The sequence below is a fragment of the Crocuta crocuta genome, unplaced genomic scaffold (genome assembly GCF_008692635.1).
Source record: "Crocuta crocuta isolate KB4526 unplaced genomic scaffold, BGI_CrCroc_1.0 scaffold73, whole genome shotgun sequence".
NCBI lineage: Eukaryota > Metazoa > Chordata > Mammalia > Carnivora > Hyaenidae > Crocuta > Crocuta crocuta.
In genome coordinates, this window is record NW_027529443.1 from 4,670,769 (window position 1) to 4,697,942 (window position 27,174).

At 48.5% G+C, this 27,174-nt stretch overlaps 1 protein-coding gene and 1 non-coding gene across 2 annotated transcripts in view; one reads left to right on the plus strand and one right to left on the minus strand.

Moving 5' to 3' along the window:
• The first annotated feature begins 1,331 nt into the window (after positions 1-1,331).
• On the plus strand, positions 1,332-1,416 carry TRNAE-UUC (transfer RNA glutamic acid (anticodon UUC)). The gene has a single exon. It is a non-coding gene; the product is annotated as a tRNA-Glu (tRNA).
• Positions 1,417-6,383: 4,967 nt separating this feature from the next.
• The window catches only part of CACNG3 (calcium voltage-gated channel auxiliary subunit gamma 3), a 100,193-nt gene continuing 79,402 nt past the window's right edge, over positions 6,384-27,174 (minus strand). Inside the window, exons 2-4 of the mRNA XM_077760295.1 lie at positions 18,321-18,404; positions 12,874-13,014; positions 6,384-7,471 (exon numbers count right to left, since the gene is read on the minus strand). Of these exons, the coding sequence (XP_077616421.1) occupies positions 6,960-7,471; positions 12,874-13,014; positions 18,321-18,404 (737 nt within the window). The 3' untranslated portion in view covers positions 6,384-6,959. The remainder of the gene's footprint in view (positions 7,472-12,873; positions 13,015-18,320; positions 18,405-27,174) is intronic.

The window sequence follows — 27,174 nt, forward strand, 5'->3', positions numbered from 1 at the left end:
TGCTACTGGCATCTGGTGGGTAGAAGCCAGGGAGGCTGCTAAACATCCTATGCACATGACAGTCTCCCCCCAACCCCCCAAAAGCTATCCAGCCCAAGTGTCAACAGCACAGCTGGAACAAAGCCCTGAATTTCCTCTTGAAATTCCTCTGTTGCTTAAGTTAACCACAGTTGGCTTCCTTTGCTCGCAACTGCAACCGGAGACACGGTCGGGTTGTCATGAGATAGTTAATTAATTAATCTAAAACAGTGGGGTGTCAATGCTGGGACTAGTGTTCTTTGACATTTGCCTAACCGATCTGGAGGAGTGAGGGGTGTGAGCCCCACATTCCCTGGTGACACTTAGTGGTGCCAGGTAGTGAAATGCCAAGCCACTGGTGAGAAGCTGCAGGAAGATCTCACCAGGCTGTGTGAGTGGGCAGAGGAATTGCCAAGGATGAGCTTCAGTGTGGGCAAGTGCAAGGTGCCGCGTTTGGCAAAAAATAATCCAAGCTATACTTAGCGGTTGGAAAAGGATGGAACAGGAGAGAAGAAAATAGATACAAATGGAAAGGACTTCAGGAAGTGATTCCCACGCCTGATTCTCAGCCTCACCTGAGCTCTAGGCAACACCACGGATGCCCAGGGCCTCGCCCCGGATGCACTCCATCAGAGGCCTGGGCGGTACTACTTGAGCCTGCTTTTCATTTTCTGCAGGAATACAGACCCAGTTCTCCCAGCTTTTCTGATTTTCCGAAGAAGCTAAAGAGACTGGCTTTTATGTGTAAGTTCTGACTTTCCCCCTCTTTTTGGTAACTTTTAATTTTGAGATAATGTCAAGCCTATAGAGAAAAATTCCAAGAATGGTATAAAGAGTTTCCTTTTTTTAAAGTTTATTTATTTATTTTGAGAGAGCGACAGAGAGACAGACAGACAGCACAAGCAGGGGAGGGGCAGAGAGAGAGGGAGACACAGAATCCCAAGCAGTCTCTGCACTGTCAGCTCAGAGCACGTTGTGGGTCTTGAATTCACGAACTGTGAGACCGTGACTGAGCCGAAATCAAGAGTCGGATGCTCAACTGACTGAGCCACCCAGGCTCCCCAAAGAGCCTCTATACCCTCTACCCAGATTCGACCGCTGCTAACCTTTTGCCCCATTGGCTTTATCGTTTTAAGTTCCCAGTTTTTAGGAACGCCTGATGGATCAAGGCACACAAGAAGGTAAATGGATTTCCATCCTTAAACTATCAACTGATAACTTCTGAAGGCCAGGCTCACTTCACATGAATCAAGTAAGAGTTTTTACGGTGGGGCCTAGACATTTGTATTTTTAAAAGTATTTCCTCCAGGGGTGCCCGGGTGGCTTAGTCGGTTAAGCGTCTGACTTTCGCTCAGGTCATGATCTCGCGGTTCGTGGGTTCGAGCCCCACGTCGGGCTCTGTGCTGACTGCCAGCTCAGAGCCTGGAGCCTGTTTCAGAGTCTGTGACTCCCTCTCTCTCTGACCCTCCCCGGCTCACGCTGTCTCTCTCTCTCTCTCCTAGAAATAAATAAAACATTGAAAAAAATTTTTTTTAAAAATTTCCTCCAGATGATGCTACTGTGCAGCTAGGGCTGAGGCCCACTGGTCCTGGTCCCTCATGGTAATCGCATTCCCCTTACTGGGGGTGGGTTTAGGCATAGACAGACAGGTGACCCCATTCGTGTGACCCCATCTGGGCCAGAGTGAAAGGGGAAGTCTAATGGAACGCTTCTAGGAAAGGTCTCTTGCCTCCTCACGAGACACAGGAAAGAGTCAGCTCTCCTCCTGCGGGATGTTGTACCTAGATATGATGGATACTGGCCCCCGGATGGAAGTGTGGAAAGATGACAAGACTTTGGGTCCTTGGATTTATCTTTAAGGTGATGAATTAACTAGCCATGGGGCCCCCTTATCTGGAGATTACTTTTTACAAGGGATGTGTGTTTCTTACCTAAGTTGTGTGGCAGAGATGACTAGTCACCTGCCAAAGATTCATGCATACCTTATATGATGTCTAGTTATTACCTGGAAGTGTAAGGTCAAGGGCGGCAGCTCACCCAAGACGGGCCACTTTGGGATGAAGACTATTTTGAATTAAAAAGCAATCAGAAACCAGAAGGTTCAGGAAAAGCTCTTTACCTCCCCCACAACTGCCTAAAAAGAATTTCGATAGAGAAACTGCTCCAGGAAGAGAGCTATGACCATAGAAAACCAAACATTATGATAGAAACTAAGGTATGGTGGACAGGGAAGGCCTGTTTGGTCAACGTTCTCTACGTCCCACTGACCCAGCAAACATTTGTTCACCAAACACATACTCTTTTTCATCCCCTTGCGAATCACATGCCTTCCCTTTGAAGTCCCAGACACCACTCCTTTCTCCTCAGTTCAGAATGACATGTATACCTTAATTTTGTCTGATTGTCTTTGGAATTTCCACGTCTGTGTGGACTCCACGTCTGTACACTATTAAATTTGATTTTCTCCTGATAATCTGTCTCCTGAGGTTTGATTTCTCAGTCTGGCTAGAAGTACCTCGACGGGGACAGGACATTCTTCCACCTCATGTTTGTCTCCAAACGTGGATGACATTTTCAGCATCCCCACCCCTGGGGTCTAGATGGGACCATGTGACTCGTTCTCACTAATGGAACGTGACGTGAGTAGGTTACTTCGGGTCTGGGTGATTGAGTGTAGGTGTACACAACTCTTCACCTCCTCACCCTGCCCCTGAGCCCCCTTCACTTCATCTACACAGGTAGATAACATCAGGATGACCCTGGAACCACAAGATGGCATAGCTGTAAAATGAAGCAATTAGGTTTCCTGAGTTACAGCCTGGAGCAGAGCCACCCAGGAGTGTGGCTCAGCTAGGAAGTCTACAGCGGGCTTTGTGTGAGCAGGAAATTGGGTTTGTTGGGTTAAGCTCCTGAAATTTTGGGGTTTATTTGCGAACAAGGCAGTCTTGATGATCTAAGGAAGACAAGTTATGTGAGTTAGAATTGGGTGTTCCTTGCAGACCAAAGATTATTATTATTTATTAAGTAAGCTCTATACCCAACATGGGGCTTGAACTCACAACCTCAAGATCAAGGGCCAGGGACCACAAATATTCCTCATGGGGTTGCCCGGGATTCGGGCTGCAAACTGTGAGTGGTAATGTATATTTATTTGATGCCAGCCAGCTAGGTATCTGAGGCTGCATGGGCCAAAAACTTGTAGGGAGCAGACCTAGATGGTGCCAGACGTGGGAAAGGCAGGCAGGGGGTCCAGGGGTCGGGTGCCTACTTCTCTCTTCTGCTCTCTGGCCTTTGTACCTATACTCCATACTTGGTCACCAGAGCAGATATCCGGCTAGTGAAGCCCCTGGGAGCTTTCTCTCTGTCCCCATCTCCCCAGATGCCCTGTTTTTGATAAAGTCCTAGTTCCCAGGGCTCCAGGCTAAGGCTTGTTCCACTTCACAAGAGTCGCCACCCATTTGCTCCATCTCTCAGCTCCTTCCCTTTTCAAGGGTGCCTGAAGCCTCTCTTCCCAGAGCCAGGAATGAGACAACGGGACCTGGCTCACATCCGCAGTGTTAGAGGGCAGCGATTCCATAGTGAGACAGCTACCCCCTTCCCTGTGCACCTTTCATCTTTCTGATTAAGCCGAGGGAAGCATCTTCTCTGACGAGAGAGTATCTTTAACATCTTTCTAGCACTTTGGTTACATCCTTCTTCCAAAGATCAGGTAGCAGCCGTCAGCTTAGAACAGGCAGCCGCTGGGGTACGACGTGAGGGTTTTGTTTTTATTGTGTCTATTTTCCCAGGTGCCATTTCCTTATGGCAAACAATTCCAGTTTTCCTTTTAAAGTAGTGACATAAAGTTCACTGTCAAATCTATTTATTGAAGCAAAACAAGTCAACTTCAAGAAAAACGTTCAACAGGTAATTGTGGATGTTGTACATGCATGTGGAAAGCTTGACTCGGGCCCTGCTCAGGTGACAGGTTCGGGAGACGCTGGTAGACGAGAAGGTCACTCACATGAGGAGCAGAGGTTGACTATCAGTGTCCGTTCTGCTCATTAGTGCCTAACACACTTTTACCCTTCCAGCCTCTCTGTTCCCTCACTTGCCAAAATAGGATAGTAATTCCTACTACACATGGTGTTGCTTTAAGGATTCAACGAGATAGGGGCGCCTGGGTGGCTTAGTCGGTTAAGCGTCCGACTTTCGCTTAGGTCATGATCTCGTGGTTCGTGGGTTTGAGCCCCACGTTGGGCTCTGTGCTGACTGCCAGCTCAGAGCCTGGAGCCTGTTTCAGTCTGTGACTCCTTCTCTCTCTGACCCTCCCCTGCTCACTCTGTCTCTCTCTCTCTCTCCTAGAAATAAATAAAAATATTTTAAAAAAAGGATTCAATGAGATAATTTGATATATGTGAGTGTAATTTGCACGAGATGACTCCTTAAAAAGTTTTTTAATGTTTATTTCTTTTTGAGAGAGAGAGAGAAAGAGAGGGAGACAAAGAATCTGAAGCAGGCTCTGAGCTGTCAGCACGGAGCTTGCTGTGGGGGTTGAACTCATGAACTGTGAGACCATGACCTGAGCCCAAGTCGGATGCTCAACAGACTGGGTCACCCAGGCACCCCTGCGTGTGATGACTCTTAAGTGTCAAACAAAATGAATTGTTGGGAGTCTTCACTCTACGAATTCACCACATGGGTGTGAGTGAGCGCCTCACTCCCTGGGGCTTCGGTCCCCTGGTGAGGATGTAGTCTGGGCAAGTCATGTAACCTCTCTTGCTTCAGTTTCCTCCTTGGGGAAAGTGGGGGTATTACTGGGAGGATTAAATAATGAAGTAGGTGTACAGTGCTAGACCACACCTGGCATGTGGCAGCATCAGGTGAGTGTGAGCTCTTGGGGCCATCACCGTGCCCTCTGCAGCGATCACAGCCCCAGGCGCGACAGCTTTCAGGAAGTGCGAGTGTCCGGCGTGTGCCGAAAGCACTCCAGGAAGTCGGTGTTGGCAGAGGGGACATTCACCTCTCATGCTTTTTGGTACGGAATGTTCAAAATATTCAAATGTCCTTCCCCAGTGCCCTCAGAGCCCCCCTGCCCTTCCCCCGCCAATATAGAACAGCTCCTATTTGGCTTGTCTTCCTGAAGTAGTGCTTGCTGGGGACTGAACTGTGTCCCCCTTAGCCCCCAAATTCCTATGTTGAAGCTCTAACCCTTGTCGTGATGGTATTTGCAGATGTGGCCTTTGGGAGGTAATTAGGGCTCGATGAGGCCATGACGGTGGGCCCTGTGTTGGGATTAGTGGCTACGTAAGAAGAAGAAGGAGAGAGAGATAGAGACAGAGAGACAGAGACAGACAGAGAGAGCACCGCCCTCCTCTGCCCTGGGAAGACACAGGAGGGCAATTTGCAAGCCAGAAGGAAAGCCCTCACTATACAGGCTGCTTTTAGGCTCCAGGCTTGAGCAACAGACACTTAACAAGACAAAAGGACCCACGAAGACCATGTGGATGGACACGGCGAGGCTCCTTAGCCACAGGCCCTAAGCCACTGACCAAGGGGCTGCTTACAACCAACCTCAGATGCCAGAAAACAAAAGGGAAAATTCCATCCTCCCCATCCTCCCACACTCCACCCTGTGACTTGGCGTCACCACCTCCTGGTGCCGGAAGGACTCTGCTGCCTTGCCCGCTGCTCCCTTTGCAGGGTATTCAATAAACTCTTCTCGCTTTTGTTCTGCTTTGGGTGAATCCTTGCCTGGCCCTCGTCACCGGCCTCCACCCAGTCGGGACACCCCACCTTCACCAAGAACCAAATCTGCCGGCACCCTGATCTTGGACTTCCTGGCCTCCAGAAGGATGAGCAGTAAATATCTGATGCTTAAGCCATTCTGTCTGTGGAGTTTTGTTAGAACAATGCATGCTGACTCAGGTCATGCTCGCTCTGCTTAGAATGCACCCCAAAATTAAAAATCTATATATTGATTATTTACAATGTGCTGATTATTTTATACGTGACATTTTGTTTGAGCCTCACAAATCTGTGGAGGAGAGCACTCTATCATGTTCCATTCTACAGATGAGGGGACTGAGGCTTCAAGGTTAGGTGGACTTGCCCCAGGACCTAGAGCTGCTGGTACCAGAGCCAGGTGTTTGAACACTTGCCTGCCCCCAGCTAGCCTCCAGAGCTTCAGGTGAGGGACCCGTGACTCTGACACGGGTGGGGAGCACCTTGCCGGCCTCAAGGGGTGACAGCGTGGCCAGGAGACTTTCTGGTGGTTAACGTGTGATGAGCAAAATTCAGCTTCCTACGCAGAGGTGAGCCAGTCCCAGGGCAGGCAGTGAGTTGGTGCGAGAAGTAGCCGGAAGAAACAGAATGCCCCGGCTTGGTTGGTTACAACAAGGCAAAACCTTTAATAACATGAGTGCTTATTACATTAGCTGCTTCGGGGCTCTGACATCTTTGATTTCTGGTCATGTTTTTCTAACACGTAAAGGTGAATGCCTCCCTCAGGGCCACCTGGGCGGTGGGTGTCCTGAGGATTTGTGTGAGTGGGCAATGGGGACAACTGCACGCGCCTGGGGAATCGGGGATCCCCCTACCCCCCCCAAGCCACCACCCGTGACTTTGAGTAAAGTCCTCTTCCAAGGAGGGAAGAATGTGGAGGTCCTTCCAGTAAAGAAGGAAGAGAGGAAAACATCTGGCACAGATACACAGAGAGAGAAATGACATCATGGGATTGGCTTGAAAAGTGGGGGAGGTCTGGAGCGGAGGGTTGGGAGTTGGGGGAGGGGGTTAGGACCCGGAGGACCAGGGGCCAAGTTTGGGAGAGGGTTGAGTCCATTTGGTTTCATTCTTTGTAAAAATAATACCATCACGAGGACCATGCCATGCAACCTCAGAGCCACCTCTGAACGCTGCCCCCGTGGCTGTGCTGGGGCGGAGGCCAGAGGGCAGAGGTCAGTTCAGACGGGCGTGGTGCGCCTGTTGGCCGGATTATTATGCAGCGACTCCTTGAACTCTTTGGGCGTGGAATTGTGGAACTGTAGAAAAGCGTGGTCCCGGTCGGAGTTGAGAAGGGTCCCCATGGTGATCTTTGAGGGGTCCCGGGAGAGGGTGAACATGGAGATGTCAGTGGAAGGGATGGTGTGGAAGCCTTTGCTGATGGGGGACAGGTCTCGGGACCTGGGCTCCGTGGAGCGTGAACTTGAACGCCTCCGGAATCTATACCTGTAGGGCGGAAGGCGAGCAAAGGTGGATTTCTTCAGGAGCTCCGAGTGGGATTTGGCACGTAACTGCTGATGTTTTTCTATATAGATGTGCACGGCAACTACTCCCACGATTTCTGCGATGATGAAAGAGAAGGCCCCGAAATAAAAGGACCAGCCGTACGAGTAGCTTTTTTTGGAGTCACGTTGCCCGGGGTCTCCGGCATTGGCTGATATATAAACTATGATGCCGATGATGTTGCTTAACCCTAAAAGAAGGGAAAAGAAAAACACATCTCTTATACACCTCTGTGGTAACTTTGAGACTTGAAATATTTATAGAAAACGTGGAGGTAACAGGGAGACAGGAGAATGGATTTATGGCCGGGAAATCCCACCACTGATCATGTCTCACATGGTCTGTCTCTAGGGAAATGAGGAATTCTGCTGCTCGGTCCCAGGTGGCCTGCGTTCAGCTACAGAATACACTCTATTCCTATAGTGAGCGCCGGCGAGCTGGGAATGCAGGTATTTTCCCCTACAAGCCATTCACTCCATCAAAACCCGATCTTTGGCACTAAGTCATGAGGATGGCAAAATGAAGGAAATGCAGGTCCCCCCCGCCCCCCCGCCTCCCGAGTTCCTCACCGTGAGTAGGAGAGACTGACATGTAAATGCAATTAGAGCAAAATACAGGGAGCGCTCTACCAGAGACTCATGTTAAAAATGGTTCAGGAGCAAAGAGAGGCAGAACAGGTGCACCACCGGGGTTTGAAGACAAGGTGACATTGAATAGGGCTGAGCCAGGAGATGAAAGGCTACTGACTATGTCATGTGAGAGAAGGAATCGAGAATGACCTGCTCGGGTATTAGCTTGGGTGATGAGGTGGCATCTTGAGCTCAAATGAGAGGCAGCAGAGAGAACAGGTTTAGAGAAGAGGAAGGTCTGGAAGGCACGGATTTGGACGTGTTTATTGAGAGTCTAAGTGCAGCTGTCCGGTGGACATAGACGGGTCTGTACCTGCAGTTTGGGGAACTAGTGAACCCAAGGGGGAAGGGACAGTAGCTTACTAAGACTTTTTATCCGCACAGGTGAAGATAAGGCTTTCGATTTGCTGTTGGTTGAGGAATTGGGAAGCGTGAGGCCGTTGTCCTTAGTAGACAAGGCCTGCAGACATTGGGTTAGCACTGGAAACAGTCACTTAGAGATGAACCGATTCTATAGGGGGTGGTAAGAAGACACAACAGAACCTGAGGACCCAGGAGCTGTGATGATCTCTGACTACCTTCCTCACATTATTGTTCCAGAGTTTGAATGTCTCTATTTGTCCCTTCTAGGGCTTATTATCAACATTGACTCAGAGAAGTTGGTATAATGGCTGGCATCTCCTTGCCTCCAAGTCTAGTGTGGAGCTAAGTGGAGCCTGGCCCTCATTACAGTTCCTAGCTTGGCTGCTGAATAACCATATCCGGTGGCCTCCTGCGACCCCTTTCTGGTCCTTGTCTGCCCTATACTCTTCTTGTGGCTCCCCAATAGCCCATTAGCTAAGAGTTAACACGGGGCATAGCAGGGCCCACGACACTGCTCCAGTGCTGTTCGGACCTGCTGGTGTACATGCACTGGGGGGAGTTAATATGTGAGTATGATCTCCGGCCATTCTCCATCTAGGACTTGCTTCTGGAAGGCAGACTGGGGGGTCTGCTTCTGCCCGGTCTCCCCTTGCAGGCACGATCCTACGCAGGCATCCGGCAGGTAGGCAGTGAGTTCTAATCACTGAGCTATTTCTAAACGTGGGGGCTGACACGGACAGCCCCGCTCAGGCTGCAGGAAACCACAGGATGAAAAACCCCTCCTCCTTCTGGAGTGTCAATTCGGCTTGAAGATTAGTGGGGAGGACACATTCTTTTATATTAAAATGAACATGGATATAATAAGGAGGAGAGAGCAGAATTCACATGAATTTTTAAGTGTAAATGGGAGACAGACTTCAAAGACATTTCAGCTCACTGAAAGCGGCTTCCAGTGATGCCCCCTGAGCCCCCAGGGCCATGTTTTCTTTCTCCTCTGCCAGCAGGGAAATTTTGGTGGCAAAGTTTGGGAAGCCCCTAAAGGAAGCCTTTTTGGGGGAGGGGGTGGGGGAGAAGTTCAGAGAAAGACTTGGCTGTCAGACCAGGTTAAAGGAGGCAGGAAGCCAAGTGGCTTGCCGTTTATTTATAGGGCGCTTACCATGTGCCAGGCACCATGCAAAGTCTTAACATGCACCGTCTCAGTTACTACAACAGACCTGCTTTAAAAAAAAAGAAAGTATCCTTTGGGGATCCTCGGTGAGCCAGTTGGTTAAGCATCTGACTCTTGGTCTCAGTTTGGGTCATGATCTCATCATTTGTGAGGTCGAGCCTTGAAATAGGCTCTTAGCTGATTGCGACAGAGGCTGTGTGAAATTCTGTCTCTCCTTCTCTCTGTCCCTCCCTTGCTTGTGCTCATTCTCCGTCTGTCTCTCTCTCTCAAAAAAATAGAAATAAATAAATAAATAAACTTAAAAACTTTTAAAAAATTAATCCTCTTTTAAAGTTTATTTATTTATTTTTTGAGAATCTCTGCATGCAGCATGGGGCTTGAACTCATGACCCTGAGATCAAGAGTCGCACGTTCTTCCAACTAAGCCAGCCAGGTGCCCCTAACCCTCTTTTACAGATGATGAAACTGAGGCACAGAGAAGATCTATAACTTCCCACGTTGACAGTGCTAGGAAATAGTAGAGGTGGGATTTGAACCCAGGCCTGTCTCTTGGCCACAGTGGATTTAGATTTCAGTAACAGGTTTTAGGAAGAATAAGACATAAGTGGGCAATCACTTTCTCCCAACCACTAGACTGTCCACATCTTGAGGGCAAATCTAGGCTGGCTTTGTTCATTGCTTGGACTCCATCTCCTAGACCATAGCTTGGCCATAGCCAAGGGTGTTTACTGAATGAGTAACTACATTGAGTTGCCGGGAGATTTAAATGGTGCAATGGATATACCAGCAGCTACTATGTAGCAAGTGGTTACTGTGTGCTAGGTGCAATCTTAGGCATTTTACAGATACCAACTAATTTCAGCCTCTTAACAGCCTCAAGAAGTAGGGGCATCATTACCCCCACTTTTTAGATAAGGAAACTAAGTCACAGAGAGGTTAAGGGACTTGCACAAAGTTACACAGCTGGGAAGTAGTAGATCTGCACCATGCAGCCTGGCTTCAGAGCCCCTCCTCCTCAGCATTATGCACAGGGCCTGCCCTGTAGTAGGTGCTCAATTAAAAGTTGTTGACTGTTTGCCTGAAATTGCAGATCCTTAGAAGAGCTGAGCAAAAAAGAGCCTTAGAGAGTGCCAAATCTTCTGACACTTTCATTTTATAGGTGGAAAAATGGAGGGATTTCATATTCTTTTGGGAGATGGGGGGTGTCTAGGAATAGACCCCAAGCTTCTGGCTTCTCCTCAGGGCTTTCACTGCTACCCCTCATGTTTCCCAGTTCCCATGTGTCCGATCCACCTGCCATCTCTCACAATACCCCTTGTGAAAAAGAAGTTGCTGGTGACACACTCTTCCCTGACAATCCCCTTGGGGGACAAAATAATGATCTTCTCCTGTATGGGAAATCTGAATGTCAGCACAATGCATTATCCGCTGGGTCAGTCAGAGCCCAGGGGGTCTGGACGGGCCACCGATGACTAGAAAGTGCCTCAAAGCCACACAAATTCCCGAGTCTGCCGGTTGCTACTATCAGTCCACACAGAGTGCGGTCAGGGGCCATGGCCACCTTGGGGCTGACCGCATCCCTGTAGCAAGATGGCGGCAGGGATCTCTCTGGTCTGCTGCTGGAGTTGGTGAAGTATAACTTCCCCATCCCTGTTACCCAGGGCGAACAGTGGGGAAGGAATGGGGGCCAGGTCTTAGAAGGGGTAGGGTGCTGGGCTTTCGACTTTGGAACTATATTGTTGCTGCTTTTCCAATACTAGAAAATAATATTGGGGGGCACTTGGATGGCTCAGTCAGAAGAACACGTGACTCTCGATCTCAGAGTTGTGAGCTCAAGCCCCACATTAGGTGCACAGAAGACTAAAAAAAATAAACTTTAAAAAGAAAAGAAAATAATATTGTGCTTTATATGGTCAGCCTCTTTCCAACAACACTGTGACATGGATATAATTATTGTACAGTCAAGGAAACCAGGGTGTGGAGAGTCGGGAAGTTTCTCAAGGTTCACCAGGTAGAGCCAGGATTGACATCCAGAGGAAAAGCACCCCCTTATCCACCATTTTATGTTCTCTACTGCTCCCATCCTACTAAATAGTCTGCCATCACTGGGCCGCGTTCGAAGGCCACTGCTGGAGTCGAGTCCCCTTCTCCCCCACCCCACCTGTCCTAAGCTTCTGTAAAGTATTCATCCTGAGGGCACTGATTGAGGGATGGGGTGGGAAGAGATGGAAGGAGGGTGGAAACCCAGGGGTAAGAGAGGAAGATGAGGCAGGTGGAGGAGGGATGGAAGTGGAGGGAAGAGAGAGAAGGCAAAGCATAGGACCCTTTGGTGAACTGACTCCTTCTTGCCACCTTCTGGACAGGCCAGCTATCGGTTATAAGGTCTTCCTGGAGAGCATCTGCAGCTGCTGGCTTTTTACCTTCTTCCCAGAGACGCTTTGAATGATGTGAGGATTTGAGCCCTTGGAAAGCTGTGACATGGCTCAAAGGGCCAGAGACATATGCGAACGTGCCCAAGTGAACCGGAAGGTGGACCTCGTTAAAACACACTGGACCAGTCCTTCAGGTCACAGGTCACATACGCCACATGGGCCCCCACCCTGTGTGCAAACATAGACAGCTGGTTCTTGAACAGCAAGAGAGCTAGGGGTGCTGACGCTCCACACAGTCAAAAATCTGTGCTTAACTTTTGATTTTCCCGAAACTTAACGCTAATTGCCTACTTTTGACGGGAAGCCTTACCGATAGCAGTCAATGAACTCATATTTTGTTTGTTATATGAATTCTATATTGTATTCTTACAATAAAGTAAGGGAGAGAAAAGAAAATGTTATTAGGAAAATCATAGGGAAGAAAAAATACATTTACACTACTATATGCATTTACTGAAAGACCTGTTTCTAAGTGGACCCGCGCAGTTCAAACCCATGTCATTCAAGGGTCACTGTACGTAGGCTCTCTCACTAATCAGCCCCTCTCTCCCTCTGAGCTGATCCTGGCGCCCTGATCTCCTGCCTTTCTGTGATGCCACCCAAGCACGTCAGCATCTCTGGTTCTAAGTAGAGTCTTTGGCTCTTCGTTCTTTTTTTGTTCGTTTGTTTTGTTTCAGAGAGAGACAGAGAGAAAGGGAGAGCATAGGAGACAGGCAGAGGGAGGGAGAGAGAGACTCTCAAGCAGACTCCATGCTCAGTGCAGAGCCTAACGCCGGGCTCCATCCCACGACCCTGCGATAATGACCAGAGCAGAAGTCAAAAGTTGGACGCTCAACTGACTGAGCCACCCAGGCGCCCCTGGCTCTTCATTCGTCACTCAAGTGAAGTATTTTCTTGTTCTTTCCCTGGGTGGAACCCTTGAGTAGCATTGCTCTGTCCTCTCGGCCCTGGCGTGGGTTTGGTGTCTGTGAGGATCCCAGGGCCGGGGCCAGAAGCTCACCTGCAGAGACGAAAAAGATGCCGGCGCTGAGGATGACATTGTGTCTGCTTCGGTGGAACTCGCTGGCTGCCACGCAGAGCCCGCCGAAGAAGAGCAGGGTGACACTGAGGATGGGGAAGACACTGGAGGCCCTCACGGCCCCTGCGGAGAGAAGGGGACAGCGATCTACCTGCGTCCCGCCAGCCGCGGGCTCCACCCACCCCAGGCATGGGTGCCCCGAGATGGGAGTGGGGGGTAACTGGCACCTGCTCAGGACAGAACCTGCATCTAACACGGGCGTGAGACCAGCACAGGTGCTCAGGGCTCTGTACTTGATGCTAATTTCAGTCACCATCCTGAAATTCTTAATCATTTTATCTTTGAATTGTGTGTGTTTTTAAAAAATTTTTAAATATATTTTTAAATGTTTTATTTATTTCTGAGAGAGGGAGAGAGTCAGCGTGAGCAGGGGAGGGTCAGAGAGAGAGGGAAGCACAGAATCTGAAACAGGCTCCAGGCTCTGAGCTAGCTGTCAGCACAGAGCCCGATGCGGGGCTCGAACCCACAAACCCTCAAAGCATGACCTGAGCCGAAGTCGGACACTTAACTGACTGAGCCACCCAGGTGCCCCCGGATTGTGTTTTAGAAGTCAAGTCTGACGGGCCCACCGAGCATGCACTCGGGGGCTTAGAGCCTTGACTCGTCACCTCTCTATCTCCCCACTCCCCCTTCTCCTTGGGATGGGACCGTAGCTGTCCATTCTCCTGCCGCAACCAGTGATCACTGTCACCCTTCGTTCCTGGTGGGGGCTGGGCACGGGCAGAGGGAGGATCAGGGTTCGGCACAAGTCCCAGGCACCTGCGAAGCTAGGCATTCACCCCTCAGAGTGTCTGTATGTCCCTCGGGGTAGTGTGACATTAAGTAGCAAATAAAAGATACCGTGACAGATCAAGAGAGAGAAAGAACAGGAAGAAAGAAAAAGCTTTCTCGCACCCGTGTTTTGAATGAGGAGCCGGGATCTCCCTATGCGCTGGACCTTGGCGATTCTGTGGCCCACGTCCACGGCCCCCCTTCAGGTCACATGCCGCTCACCAAAATGCAGAATCTGCTCCCATCACATAGTACGTGGACTGGTACCCACTTAGCCACGGAATGAACAAATGAGTTTATTTATTCATTCAACAGTGTTACAGTGTTCCTACTAAATGCCAGGCGCTGTGCGGGGTCCCGGGGTACCACCAGTGGAAATGTGCGGCAACCGCAAGGGTGCAGGTGCTGCCCTCCGAAGTAGGGGCTGGCTGAGGGGCTGGCACAGCTCCCAGAGGCCCCCGAGTTAACTCTTCAGTTGCTGGATCATGGAGACGCCCTAAGGTTCTTGGGGAGTGTTCCTATGGCAGGGGTTCCGATATTTACCCAGCCAGTATGAGGGTAATTCCTGGTGTGTCCAGACCAGAACATACCAGTTGAATAAGTTCCATGTTCACTGGTGCACAAAAGAGCTAGGGTCCCAGGCCTCATGGGGCTTACAAGCTGGTCGAGTTGACAGTCCAGGCATGGCTATGTCATTTGCAGGCCCCAGTGCAAAATGAAAATGCGAGGCCTCTTGTTCCAAAATTGTTAAGAATTTCAGGATGGCGGGGCGCCTGGGTGGCTCAGTCGGTTAAGCGTCTGACTTCGGCTCAGGTCATGATCTCATGGTTCGTGGGTTCGAGTCCCGCATCAGGCTCTGTGCTGACAGCTAGCTCAGAGCCTGGAGCCTGTTTCAGATCCTGTATCTCCCTCTCTCTCTGACCCTCCCCTGCTCATGCTGTCTCTCTCTCAGGAATACATAAAAAGCATTAAAAAAAAACAAAACAAAAAAAAGATTTCAAGATGGTGACCGGAGAGCAGTGAACACCAAGGGGCTCTTGGAAGGGCCGGCTCTTGTGCAAGGGCCGCGGAAGCCAGACTTGAGCTGACCATGGTTGGGACTGGGTGAGAAGCTGTGGGATTTAAGATATATTTCTTTTTTTGTTTTATTTATTTATTTATTTATTTAGAGAGTGAGCAAGCAGGGGAGGGGCAGAGAGAGAAGGAGAGAGAGAGAATTCCAAGCAGGCTCCAAGCTGTCAGTGTGAGGCCAGATGTGGAGCTTGAACTCACAAACCCCAAGATCATGATCTGAGAAACCAAGAGTCGGATGCTAACCGACTGAGCCACGCAGATGCCCCAGGATGTGATCCTAGGATGAAGCCACCAGTATTGGCAGTGCGCAGTGAAGACAGAGGAGCTGAGAACCGTGCCCATGTCTGGTGCTCTGCCGCTGAGCCCAGGGTGGCATCCAAAATGCCTGGGGTGTGTGCAGGTGCAGCAGTTGAGGGTGGGGGGTGGGGGCAGTCACAGCAGGAAAGGTGTGCGTTTATTTTTGCCCTTGAAAAGTTCAAAGTTGAAGGTTCAAGGCTTTTAAGCCCCTTATTCATGGTGACCCAACTCCTGCTGATTCTATTTGCTGCTGCACGGAGGTGCTTACGTGTCGACGGCCAAGCTCTTTCTACAACTTAATCTCATGGAAAAGTTTTCTGAAAGTTTGGTAGCCAATTTAGCAACAGGGTTGCCTGGGAGGGGAACTGGAGTAGAAGTGCGGTGAGGGTGTGAGGGCACATGGAGGTGAGGTTCTCGTAATGAGAAGAGAATGAAAGAGTGCTTGCTTTTGCTTAAAGACAGCTGTCCCAATATTCAGCACCGGGGTCTGGGCAGACCTGGGCCCCATAACAAAGTCCCTCCCAACACTTTGCTTCCATGGTGAGGTTCTGGGAGAGGCTGAACCTCTGCTTCCTTCAGCCCCCAGCTCGAGGGAATTCCTGGGGAGGGGTCTCTGGAGTCCTGGTGGGCACATGAGCCCGGGTGCAGGTACAGCTCATTGACACGTATTGACACGTATGACTTATGGGCTCCCATTTGGACCCTCAGCCTGAGACCCCACAAGTATCAGGAGTTGATCTGCCTCCAAAGGTTTCAAGTGAAACTTGTGAACAAACCTTTAAGGCCTTCATTTGCATTGTGTCTGGGCAGGAATTGCTCGAATATTTAACATGATACGTTTAATTGATTAAAAGAGTTGTTTAAATTAAAAAAAAATTAAAAGTATGATTAAGTTGTGATTATGCACAAAGGAAACAACTGGAATGTTTGAAGCCATTGAATTGCGTTGGCTATAAAAATGCAGCTTTGAAAGGTGGCTGCCAGTAACCACGTGGCAACCAGCTGGTGGCCAGACTCACACTTTACCCCACAAATGAGATACAGGGTTGCAGGTGTTTCTGCCTCTGGACAGCGGCCATGGTCACCAAGTCCATCTCATCCACTCCACTTTCATTTTAGCCCAGGGGACACGTGGTGGCTTCAGAACAAAAAGGTTTTATTCCCCCGTTACTTCTTTCCTCTACTGTTCCTCCTCCCCAAACTATCTAGGGGTAGGTGAAGGTCAGAGACCCCCGCAGCAACAGGACCCTGGCTCTGTGTGCTGGGACAGCGGGACATTCGTGTGCTCATAAAAGCCTCTCCGTAACCTTAGTCTGGTTCTGTGGCTCATGGTGAAGCGTGGGTGGACCGTGGGATTGGGATGAGGATGCCCACATTCTTACAGGGAGCAAAATATTCTGTTGGAAAAGCAATCTACCTCTGGGAAGAACTTAAATCAGTTTTGCAAGTTGTGAAATAGAAGCTATAGCTGTATTTCACCTCCAGCAGGGCAAACATCACTATGTTTCATTAAGCAGGAAAAAAAAAAAAGAATGAAAACCCATGGGTATGCAGTAAAATCTCACTGGGGACGGTGTTAAGCCATTCTTCTGAGCAGGTCCATGTACAAAGCTACACCTCTAAATGTGGCCTGTATTTCCCATGCCAAATGTTTCTGCTGCTGGTACAAATTCTAGTAGGCATTTGGATAAATCCTACTGCAGAAAAAGAAATGGTTATGTTTACGTTTTAAAATTTTCTTTTTTTTTTAATGTTTTANCTTAATCGACCCCACTACCACTTACACTGTGATGTGGTTCGAGGCTCATACGCAGACTTACAGTCCATCTGCAGACTAACGGGTGTGAGCAGGGCTAAAAATGGTTGTAATTTAAACACCATTCTTGAGCTAGAAGTTGCAAACATAATCTGAATAGGACAACTTATTGAAGTTTTTATTATTTAATTTTTAAAGTTTATTTTTGAGAAAGAGAGAGAAAGAGAGAGAGAGTGAGCAATCGGGGGAGGGGCAGAGAGAGAGGGAGGCAGAGAATCTGAAGCAGGCTCTGTGCTGACAGCAGAGAGCCCTACTCAGGGGTCGAACTCCCAAATCTTGAGATCATGCCCTGAGCTGAAGTCGGACACTTAGCCAACTGAGCCAGCCAGGTGCCCCTCTTGAAGTTTTAATTTATTTATTTATTTACTTATTTATTTATTTATTTATTTTAAATNACCCAGGCGCCCCTTGAAGTTTTTATTTATAATAGTCATTTAAAAAACCCTTACATTTAACATTCCCTAACAGTAAATTTAGTCAATGCCTTTGAAATTCCCTTTGCATGAACTTGACACACATTTTTGTTGAAGAAGTTACATTTAGATTATGTTAAGCCCCCAGGTCTCTCTGTGCCTAGGTCAATGTCAGGCCCCTATTTGCAGCTGGGCTTTGCTATTGCTTGTCTTGTGCCACAGAAAAGAGCTAGCCCACATGGCCTTATGATTCCGTATGGAGCCCTGCGCTGAGGGTGATGTGCAAGGGCTTATTTAAATTTCTTGAGCCTGTCACATAGATGACATTATCATCTCCATGTCTGGCTAGATAAAGATGGTTGAGAGATGGAAAGGTTAAGCAGTTTGACCCAGGTTTAATCCAGCCAGTAGGGAGTCAAACAAGGGTAAAAGCCCAGCAACCTCGCACTAAAGCTACCATGCTCTGCTGCCTCCCATGTGCTGCCTTCGTGACAGTCCCATGTCAGATCCAGGTTACCCACCTTGGGACAACCCCAGCGAGATACTGGCCCTGACCCAATAGGATTGAAACTGCAGAGAGGTGAACTTGGATTTGCATTTATTCTCCCAGGGCTTGCCCCTTAGGACCGTGCCCATTAGCACCTCACCCATTAGCACCTCACCCATTAGCACCTCAACTCAACTCTCTCGGGAAGGTGAAAACTTGTGTTCTAGTTGGAGAAAATTCCTTACATTTTCTCCTAAGCAGACTAAAAAGAACCTTTCAGTTTTGACTCACTTACTTTTCCCCTTTCTATTTCTAGTTCATTGACATTAAAGAGACTTAGATATCAGAATCACTTGAATGTCTCTGTCTAGTAGCAAAGGTCCCCAGAAGCCCCTTTGGAGCATCCATTTCCAGGGGCAGGCATTGAGGAGCCTCAGGGGCAGCTGGGTGACTGCAGGGTCGCCCTCCCCACATCCCCCTCCCCAGGGAGACCCCAGGAGTGGAAACTTACGCAGGAGGTACTCTGCTGTGTCCTGTTCATAGTCAGCGTCTTCAGGGAAGTGGTCGATTTTCTTGCACACTCCTCGGAAAGCCCCTGTGGAAACAAATGTGGGCCTGAGCTGGGTGGGGGAGGAGCCAGAGCCTCTAGGGTGAACCTAGGTCCTCAGCCCTACGGTGAAGATCCTTCCATAGTGTTGCTGGCTGTGCATATTGTTGGCCTGTCAACATCTGTCCTGGGACACAAAAGATAGACCAATANAGAAGCAGCAGTAGCAGCAGAAGACTTAACTTTTTTGCTTCCTAGATTTTGCATGATGTTGAGATCTACTGAGAAGGGCAAATAGCTATGAAACACAATCATTCATCATGAGGACTATCTTGCTTTATTTCTGCCCCCATTTGGTGAGCGGAAAAAGGAGAAGGAAATGGAGTTTGTGTGTATTAATTTTCCATTTTACTGATGAGGAAACTGGGCATGGGAATTTTGCCTGAGCTCACACGGTAAATAGGGGAGCCAGTGTTCCGATCAAGGTCTGCTGACTCCCAGGTGTCCCACTGTCCCTGATCCTGCTCATATCTGACACAGGACTGTCCCCTCAACCCTTCCCTTCTCCCTGCCGTGCTCGGCCCACGTCTTTGGGAGACATGAAATGAACAGGTGTCTCTTGCAGAAACTGTCAGCATTTGCTTCCTTTGTTCTCTTTAAGAAAGGTGTTTATTTGGGGCGCCTGGGTGGCTTAGTCGGTTAAGCGTCCGACTTTCGCTTAGGTCATGCTCTCGCGGTTCGTGGGTTCGAGCCCCGCGTCCGGCTCTGTGCTGACTGCCAGCTCAGAGCCTGGAGCCTGTTTCAGTCTGTGACTCCCTCTCTCTCTCTGACTCTCCCCTGCTCACACTGTCTCTCTCTCTCTCTCCTAGAAATAAATAAAACATTTAAAAAAAAAAAAAAAGAAAGGTGTTTATTTATTTGTTTGAGAGAGAAAGAGAGTGGGGGAGGAGCAAAAGAAAGAGACAGAGAGAAAGAGAGAGAATCCCAGGCAGGCTCCATGCTGTCAGTGCAGAGCCCGACCTCACGAACCCCTGAGATCATGACCTGAGCGGAAATCAAGAGTTGGACACTTAACCGCCTGCGCCTCCCCAGGCACCCCTGATATCAGTATGACTTCAGTCATTTTGGGTGTTTGATAGTCATTGTGGGTATTTGCTAACTAGCCAGTTAACCAATCTCTGGGACAGTTAATGGCTGTGCCAATTCCTAAAAATGACGGCATTTTCTGAACTCCTCACCAAAACACAGCATGACATTATGCATCATTGTTCTCATCCCAGCCTGAGAATGTGGCGTGGGGGGGAAGGGCAGCATGGAGACGAGGGGCAGTGTGGTGTCAGGGAGAGCAGACAAAGTTTGGGATCACATCTTATATTCTGGCCTTACATTTCAGCACAGTTACTGCAAGGATTCAATAAAGCTGTATATGAAGTGGAGATAATTTTTGCAAAACTCCAGGCCTGTCATCATACAATCTAGTACATGTTAAATGCTCCCAAAGGGCCAAGCACAGAGCTGAAACCTCACATCCCTTCTCCCATTTACTCTTGTCTGCCTCCCTGGGAGGTGGGCGCTATTAATCCTGACATTTGATGACGAGGCAACCCAGATCACAGAAGAGGCTGAGGTGTCACAGCTGGAGAGGGGAAGAATCGATATTTGAATCCAAGCTTCAGAGCCTGTGGTTTTCACCATTAGACGTTGAATAGTAGCCATTATTATTATGTCAATTACTATCTTGTAATAATGAGTGCCATGCACTTAACTCCTGCTACAAGTAGGCTCCAAGCCAGAGGCATTTCCCAATAAATGCGATGCAATATGTAGAACATCCCCTTAGTTCTGATTCTCAGCACACCAAGCAGAGTGGACTCAGAACCAAGGAGGGCTTCTTGGAGAGAAGACTTGCAGACTCAAGGAAATTCTTCAAAGAAACACAAAGTCATAGCTTCTTTCCTGATATTGAAAGAAAAAGCCTTCATTTTTTTTCTTGTTCAGACTTAAAAATTTTTTTTTAATTTTTATTTTAGAGAGAGAGAGTGAATGGGGGAGAAGGGCAGAGAGAGAGAGAGAGAGAATTTTCAGCAGGCTCCATGTTCAGTGCAGGGCCCGATGCAGGGCTCGATCTCAGGACCATAAGATCATGACATGAGATCATGAGCTGAGCCGAAATCAAGAGTTGGATGGTTAACCCACCGAGCCACCCAGGCACTCTTTTTTCTTGTTTCTTGTTTAGATTTTAGAGTTCCATTCACATATTCCTGTTAGTTTTTAAACCCCATTCCCAGGGCGCCTGGGTGGCTCAGTCGGTTAAGCGTCCGACTTCGGCTCAGGTCACGATCTCATGGTTTGTGGGTTTGAGCCCCACATTGGGCTCTGTGCTGACAGCTAGCTCAGAGCCTGGAGCCTGCTTCAGATTCTGTATCTCCCTCTCTCTGACCCTTTCCTGCTCACACTGTCTCTCTCTCTCTCTCAGAAATAAATAAAACATTAAAAAAAAATAAAAAAAAAAAAACCACCCATTCCCTTCCAGGTAGCTGAATAATAAGTCACAGTAGGTCACACATGCTGAGCCCATGTCCTGCCCTGAGTGCCAACCTAATTCCTTTACATGTTTTATCGTCTTTAGCTCTCAAAGCTGCCTCATGAGGTACCTAGTATTATGATCCCTTTTTACAGGTAAGAAAATGAAGGCTTAGTGAAGTGAATGATTTCGTCAAGGGACACAGGCATAAGTGGCATTGTCGTAAGTGGCATGCTCAAATAAAATGGAAGTCGGCCTGACTCCAAAGCCAGAGTTCTTTTTTTAAAAATTTTAATGTTTATTTTTGAGAGAGAGAGAGAGAGAGAGACAGCATGCATATGAGTCGGGGAAGGGCAGAGAGAGGGAGACACAGAATCTGAAGCAGACCCCAGGATCTGAGCTGTCAGCACAGAGCCTGATGCGGGGCTCGAACTCACCAACTGTGAATTCATGACCTGAGCTGAAACCAGGAGTCAGCCGATGGAGCCCCCCAGGCAGCCAAAGTTCCTAACCACTGTTGAGAATTGCACTCTCTTCCCCACATTGAGAGCTGCCAGCAACATGTTGTGCCTGGGGCTTTATGACAGTTTTGTGGTCTATCCGTAGCCATTGAGTGTGGCAATGCATTGCACCAGTGAGTGGTTTTTTCCATCAACCATGTTTTTTCCCATAATCTACATCGGGGGCCACCCAGCAGGGCCAAGGTGGTGGTTGTGGGGTCACCTGTGGTTAGTTGTTTGACATACACCACAGAGGCTTCAGAGGAAGAGAAGTTTCAGCTGAAGATGGAATGTGAGCGTTACTGAGACAGGCCAGTCGGACCCACGTGGGAATAAGGAGCTCCGCATGTGTCTGCACCTGCTTGTGAAGCGGGCCTTACCCGAGGTGGTTCACACCTGGAAACTAGAGCTTAGAGCCAGCAAACGCCGGAAGCTTCCGGAGAAACGGTCCCGGGATTTAGGGTCTAATGCAGTCCGCCCCGTTCTTGCACAACCCAGGAGCTAAGAATGGTTTCTGCATATTTAGATGGGTGGGGGGGAAAAAACCCAAAGAATACTGTTTCATGACATGCAAAAAACTATATGAAATTCAAATTTCAGTGTCTGTAAATAAGATTGTACTGAAGCACAACGGTGCCTGTTTGTTTATGGCTTCTATGCTATAACGTCAGGGCCGCCACTGTGGTAGAAACAGCAAGAACAAAAATATTTACTATCTTGCTGGGGAAGATTTTGCTGACCCGTGGTCTAAAGACCCCTGTCCTGCGAGGTAGCACACACACACAAAGGCCTGGGCCTTCTGGGGACTCGCAGAGGACATAATCCCAGCTGGTTCTTCTAAAGGAGATAAGGTCTAGGCCAAATCTGGGTCACGGAATGTTCTGTTTGGTGTGTTTGCTTGGTTTGTTTTATGTTTTTACCTGCAGTATTTTAATGCCTATTTTGATGTATTTTCTAAAAAAAATCCAACATGTTGCTGCAATTTAAAATGCAGGGTATGTCACATAAAAGCGTCATTTGGAGCTTCTCTTAAAAAACAGGGATCTCTGTCCCACTTTTCCGTGGGAGAACAGTTCCCTGTAGCCCCAGCCCCCTGGAGACCAGGAGCGAACTTCCCAGCTGACCAAACTCCCCCTGCCGCCCCCACCCAGCTCTATGGCACTTGAGGTACCTGTGGCACATTACCTCCCCCAGCCTCAGTTTCTTCTTCTGCAGGATGACGATAGTAATAATAACGTCATGGGAATTAATGGAGCCTGTAGCCGCAGACAGAGCGTCGGCTGGTATTCTCAGCACATACTCTTTTAATCGGGCAATGACGTAAACCACTTAGTACAGCTCTTGGCACATAGTAAGAGCTCAATAAATTATAGCTATTACTACCATTGGTTTTGGTAGGTATTTTAGGACCAGAAGAGACACATCGGTGCCAGGTTGAGATTTAAAAAAGCAATCTAAAACGAAAGGGAATCAAGAATTTCCCTGAGGAAGACTCCACGCTGAAAAGGAAGCTGCTGGCATCACGAGTCATCAAAAAGTGAACTTGGCCATTCATGCAAGGAGCATATTGCCAGCTCCCTGAAATAACCACTATTTAGCATTTCTGTATATTTCCTTCCAGACTCTCCCCCCACCCCGCCCCGCCATGCTTTCACACACAAATGGTTTTATAAAATTGAGATCATGCTGTTCTTCTCACTTACATTTTCTCAGGAGTATTTCCCCCTATCAGTAAATCTAAGAAAAACAGGAAGGCGTTGGACTTTCCCATGAACTGTCAAGGCTGGAACCAAGAAAGATGTTGAAAGCATACTCCCTGTAAGGATGAGGTCAGGACACAGAGAAAAGCACTACCGCGGCACAGTTTAAGCCAAGGCCCTGGGGCAGAGAGAAGCAGAAAGCAGGAATGCGGTAAACCAGGGGGAGGATCGGTGGTGGATGGCGTGGGTGCAGATCCCGTGGTTACAGGGGAGAAGCAATGGGAATGCGGGGTAGGGCAGGTGTGAGAGCTAGGCAGTGGGAACCCACAGACCACAGGACCCCGGGAAGAGGTCTGGAATGGAAGACAGAGCCGGGGCAGGTTTCCGGGTGTGTTAAAGTGAATCCGTTGCAGAGACTGGCTTTCTGGTGAAAACAAGCCTCATCTTGCGTGGAAAAGAATCTGCTAGTGGTTCATCTCTGGCTCAGCTGACGGAAAAACATGTCTTCCGTAAGAGGAAGGGGACTTCCTTTCAACCAACAAGCCTTCTTAAAGGTCAGACCCTAGAAATATTCCCATTAAAATAAAAAATGAGGGGGCGCCTGGGTGGCTTAGTCGGTTGAGCGTCCGACTTTCGCTTAGGTCATGATCTCGCGGTTCGTGGGTTCGAGCCCCGCGTCGGGCTCTGTGCTGACTGCCAGCTCAGAGCCTGGAGACTGTTTCAGTCTGTGAGTCCCTCTCTCTCTGACCCTCCCCTGCTCACACTGTCTCTCTCTCTCTCCTAGAAATAAATAAAACATTAAAAAAATAAATAAATAAAATAAAATAAAAAATGAGGTAAGAACGCCCACCATCACTTCTGTTATTTACCACGATTCTACAAGTTCTAGTTCAAGAAGAAATAAAGCAGAGTTGCGAGTAACAAGCAATAGAGAAAAATAGGACAAAATTATCATTTTTTTCCCCAGGTGAGAAAATAGTCTACTTGGAAAGCTCAGGGCAATTTGCTGGACAAAATATTAGTATGAATGAAAGAGCTCAGTCAGGTGGCCTCTGCTAAGATATTAAACCACATAAGAAAGCAGTAATAATTAAGTCATTGTGGCACTTATGTTTAAAGAGTAACATTGATGAGAATGTTCATCAATGCAGAGAAATATTACAAGGGAAGTAAGAAGCAGTCCACTATCCCGTGCTCAGATAATCCCTGTTAAAGGAAAAGAATAGAGGTATACAGGGGCACCCGGGTGGCTCAGTCGGTTAAGTGTCTGACTCTTGATTTCAGCTCGGGTCACGATCTCATGGTTTGTCTGCTTGGGATTCTCTCTCCCTCCCTCTCTCTCTGTCTCTCCCTGACTTGTGCTCGCGCTCTCTCTCAAAACAAAGTAAATAAACGTAAAAAAAGGACATATTTATAGTTGGAGAATTCAGACAGTATATACACTAAAGGCATAAGGTTCAAAGAGAAAGCATCTCCCTCATCCCCTCAAATTCTGTCACCTGCTAGCTTAGTAGAATGATTTCTGTCAACCAAATGTTGAGTGAAATCACGTCTACGCTGAGAGCTGAAGGGTAAGTAAAAGTTCATCAGAGTCAGGGAAGCCTGTTGCCCCACGCAGAGTACCGTAGCGTGAGTGTTGTCGAGAGGGAGAGGAAAACTCATTTGGGAACTCAGAGTCGCTGCGGGTGTTGCGTGCATCAGTGGCGGCTGGTCTGGGAGACAGAGGCAGAGGTTGGGTGAGTGGCAGTAAGGGGGTGGCACCCTGGGAGAGCGCAGCTCTGACATCTGGGCTGTGAAGATTGGTTGGTTCGAACTTTGCCCTCCCTTCTTAGGAATTCACTAGTGGCCAAGGCAGAAGATTCTGGTCCTAGAACTGACATTCTCACTGGGGAGTGAGTCTACAGACTATATCAATGAACAAGATGCCTGTGCTTTGAAGGACACAGAAGAGGATGTCAGGGTGACTAGGCCAGGGGTGGGGGCAGATGCTGAGCAATTTGGGGCAGCGTGGTGGTGGTTGGGGGAGGGGGATGTTTGGGCTCTGACCTGCATAAAGAGAAGGAGCCAGTTATGTGAAGAGGCAGAGAAGGCTTTCCAGGCAGAGGCATGGGCTCTGAGGTGGGAATGAGCTTCGTTTGTTTGAGGAACAGAAGGGAGCCCAGAGGGTGGGTGGGGGGAGGTTAAAGAAGGCCTCTTGTGGCAGATTTACCGGATCAAACTTTAGTGAGAACAAGCCTAGACCACCTGCTGTGCCAAGTTTGGGCAAGAGCCAGATAGAGCTTTTCTGGGTCATCTTAAGACAGCTCCGCTCAAGCATTTTTGGCCTCAAGTCCAGAAATACTGGACACAGAGCGGACAGACCTTCTCAAGTTTGCAGTCCTGAAGGGAGGCCCTGAGTGGGGGCAGCCATCTGCTGGATGTGCCTCCTCTGGCATCAGCAGGACCTCAGGTGGTCTTTCACGAAGGACCCTCCCCATCTGCCTGCTGTGCGCAGGGTGCGTAGCCCACGCTGACAATCCTGGGAGAGGATGTGGTGGCTGTGGCACCTGCGTTCCCCAACCTAATAAAGGGGCATCACTTCCGAGTAGTCTCTGGATGGTTACCCTGTGCTCAGAACGAGGGTGGATACCCCTAACCGCCCCTCTCAGCTCAGCGCCAGTGCCCAGAATGTGGTCCAGCCCAGAAACCCTGCCAACCCAGTGCTCGGACCTTGGCACCCATCTCAGCCAGCAGCCCATCTGGGGAACCCAAATTTCAGGCCCCCAAAGTGCAGCTCAGAGCTCAAAACCAAGGCTCACTGGAGATTGGAGCTCTCCATCCAGAAACATAGGTCTTTTGTTAGGTCCCTATCGTGATGACTTTGCCTTAAGGAATCAAAGAAGGAACAAACATCAAGTTTGTTTACGCACCAGGAATACTTAAGAAAGCAAAAGTAACTGTCTGATTATGAAAATGTTTGGGTTCTTGGTATTACAGGAGAGCTTCAGCACAGAGGATAAAAATAGTTTAAAATAATGGTTTTTCCAAAGGGGCTGCATGTTGGAAGTTCCGGAGTGGAGGCTGGGGTGGTTGGAAGATATTGGGGCTCTGTTTTACCCTCAGAGATTGTACTTAATCCATCTGGGCATCTGGAGTTTTCTATTTTATTCTTATTTTTTTAATGTTTGTTTCTGAGAGAGAGAGAAAGAGACAGAGTGTGAGCAGGGAAGGGGCAGAGAGAGAGAGATACACAGAATCTGAAGCAGGTTCCAGGCTCTGAGATGTCAGTGCAGAGCCTGATGTGGGGCTTGAACTCACCAACTGCAAGGTCATGACCTGAGCCGAAGCTGGACGCTTATCCGACTGAGCCATCCAGGCGTAGGGTTTTCAAAACTCCCCAGATGAGCCCAACTGTTCAGCCAAGGTTGATAACCACCCCCTTTCAGGTGAGTCCATTTGAAAATAGGGACCTTTATTTCATAGTTAAGAATGAGGTTCAAAGAGACGTTTTCATCTTTATCTTGAAAATGAAACGATCATTTATGAGCATATATTTGTTTTGTCTTATCTCTTCCAACTATGTGCTGGGATGAACAAAAAGCAAGCTGTGTTGATTTTCGGCGGGAAGAGAACATAATTTTTTTCTGATAAAATCACATGAGAGAATGTGAAATCCTTCACTTTCCCAGCTGGATTGTAAAGTCTGACTCTCCCAGTAGGATCATAAAGTAGGTCCTTTTGGCAAAAAATATTTGAGTACGTCATCATCTTCTCAAGAGCTTCTCTTAATCCTTTGATATTCAAATCACTGGATGTGCACTAGCACATCATTCTTCTTGTTGATTTTTTTCCTCCTTCCATTGCTAACGGGCGTCCCTCTGCCCAGCTCCTGGGGCTCCCAGCTGGCATATCACACCACTCCTCACGTCCATTCCATGAAGCTCTGTGGATTTTGCTAGATATGCAATCTCACTATGCAATCGTTTTTGCCTCTATTTGCGTTGCATTGGATTGTCCCATGTTGACAAGAGCTGGCAGTCAGAGAGAGGCTGCCAGACAAAGGCCGTGAATTGCGGGGTATGGAATGGGGGGGGGGGTGTGGGATGGGGTGGGGA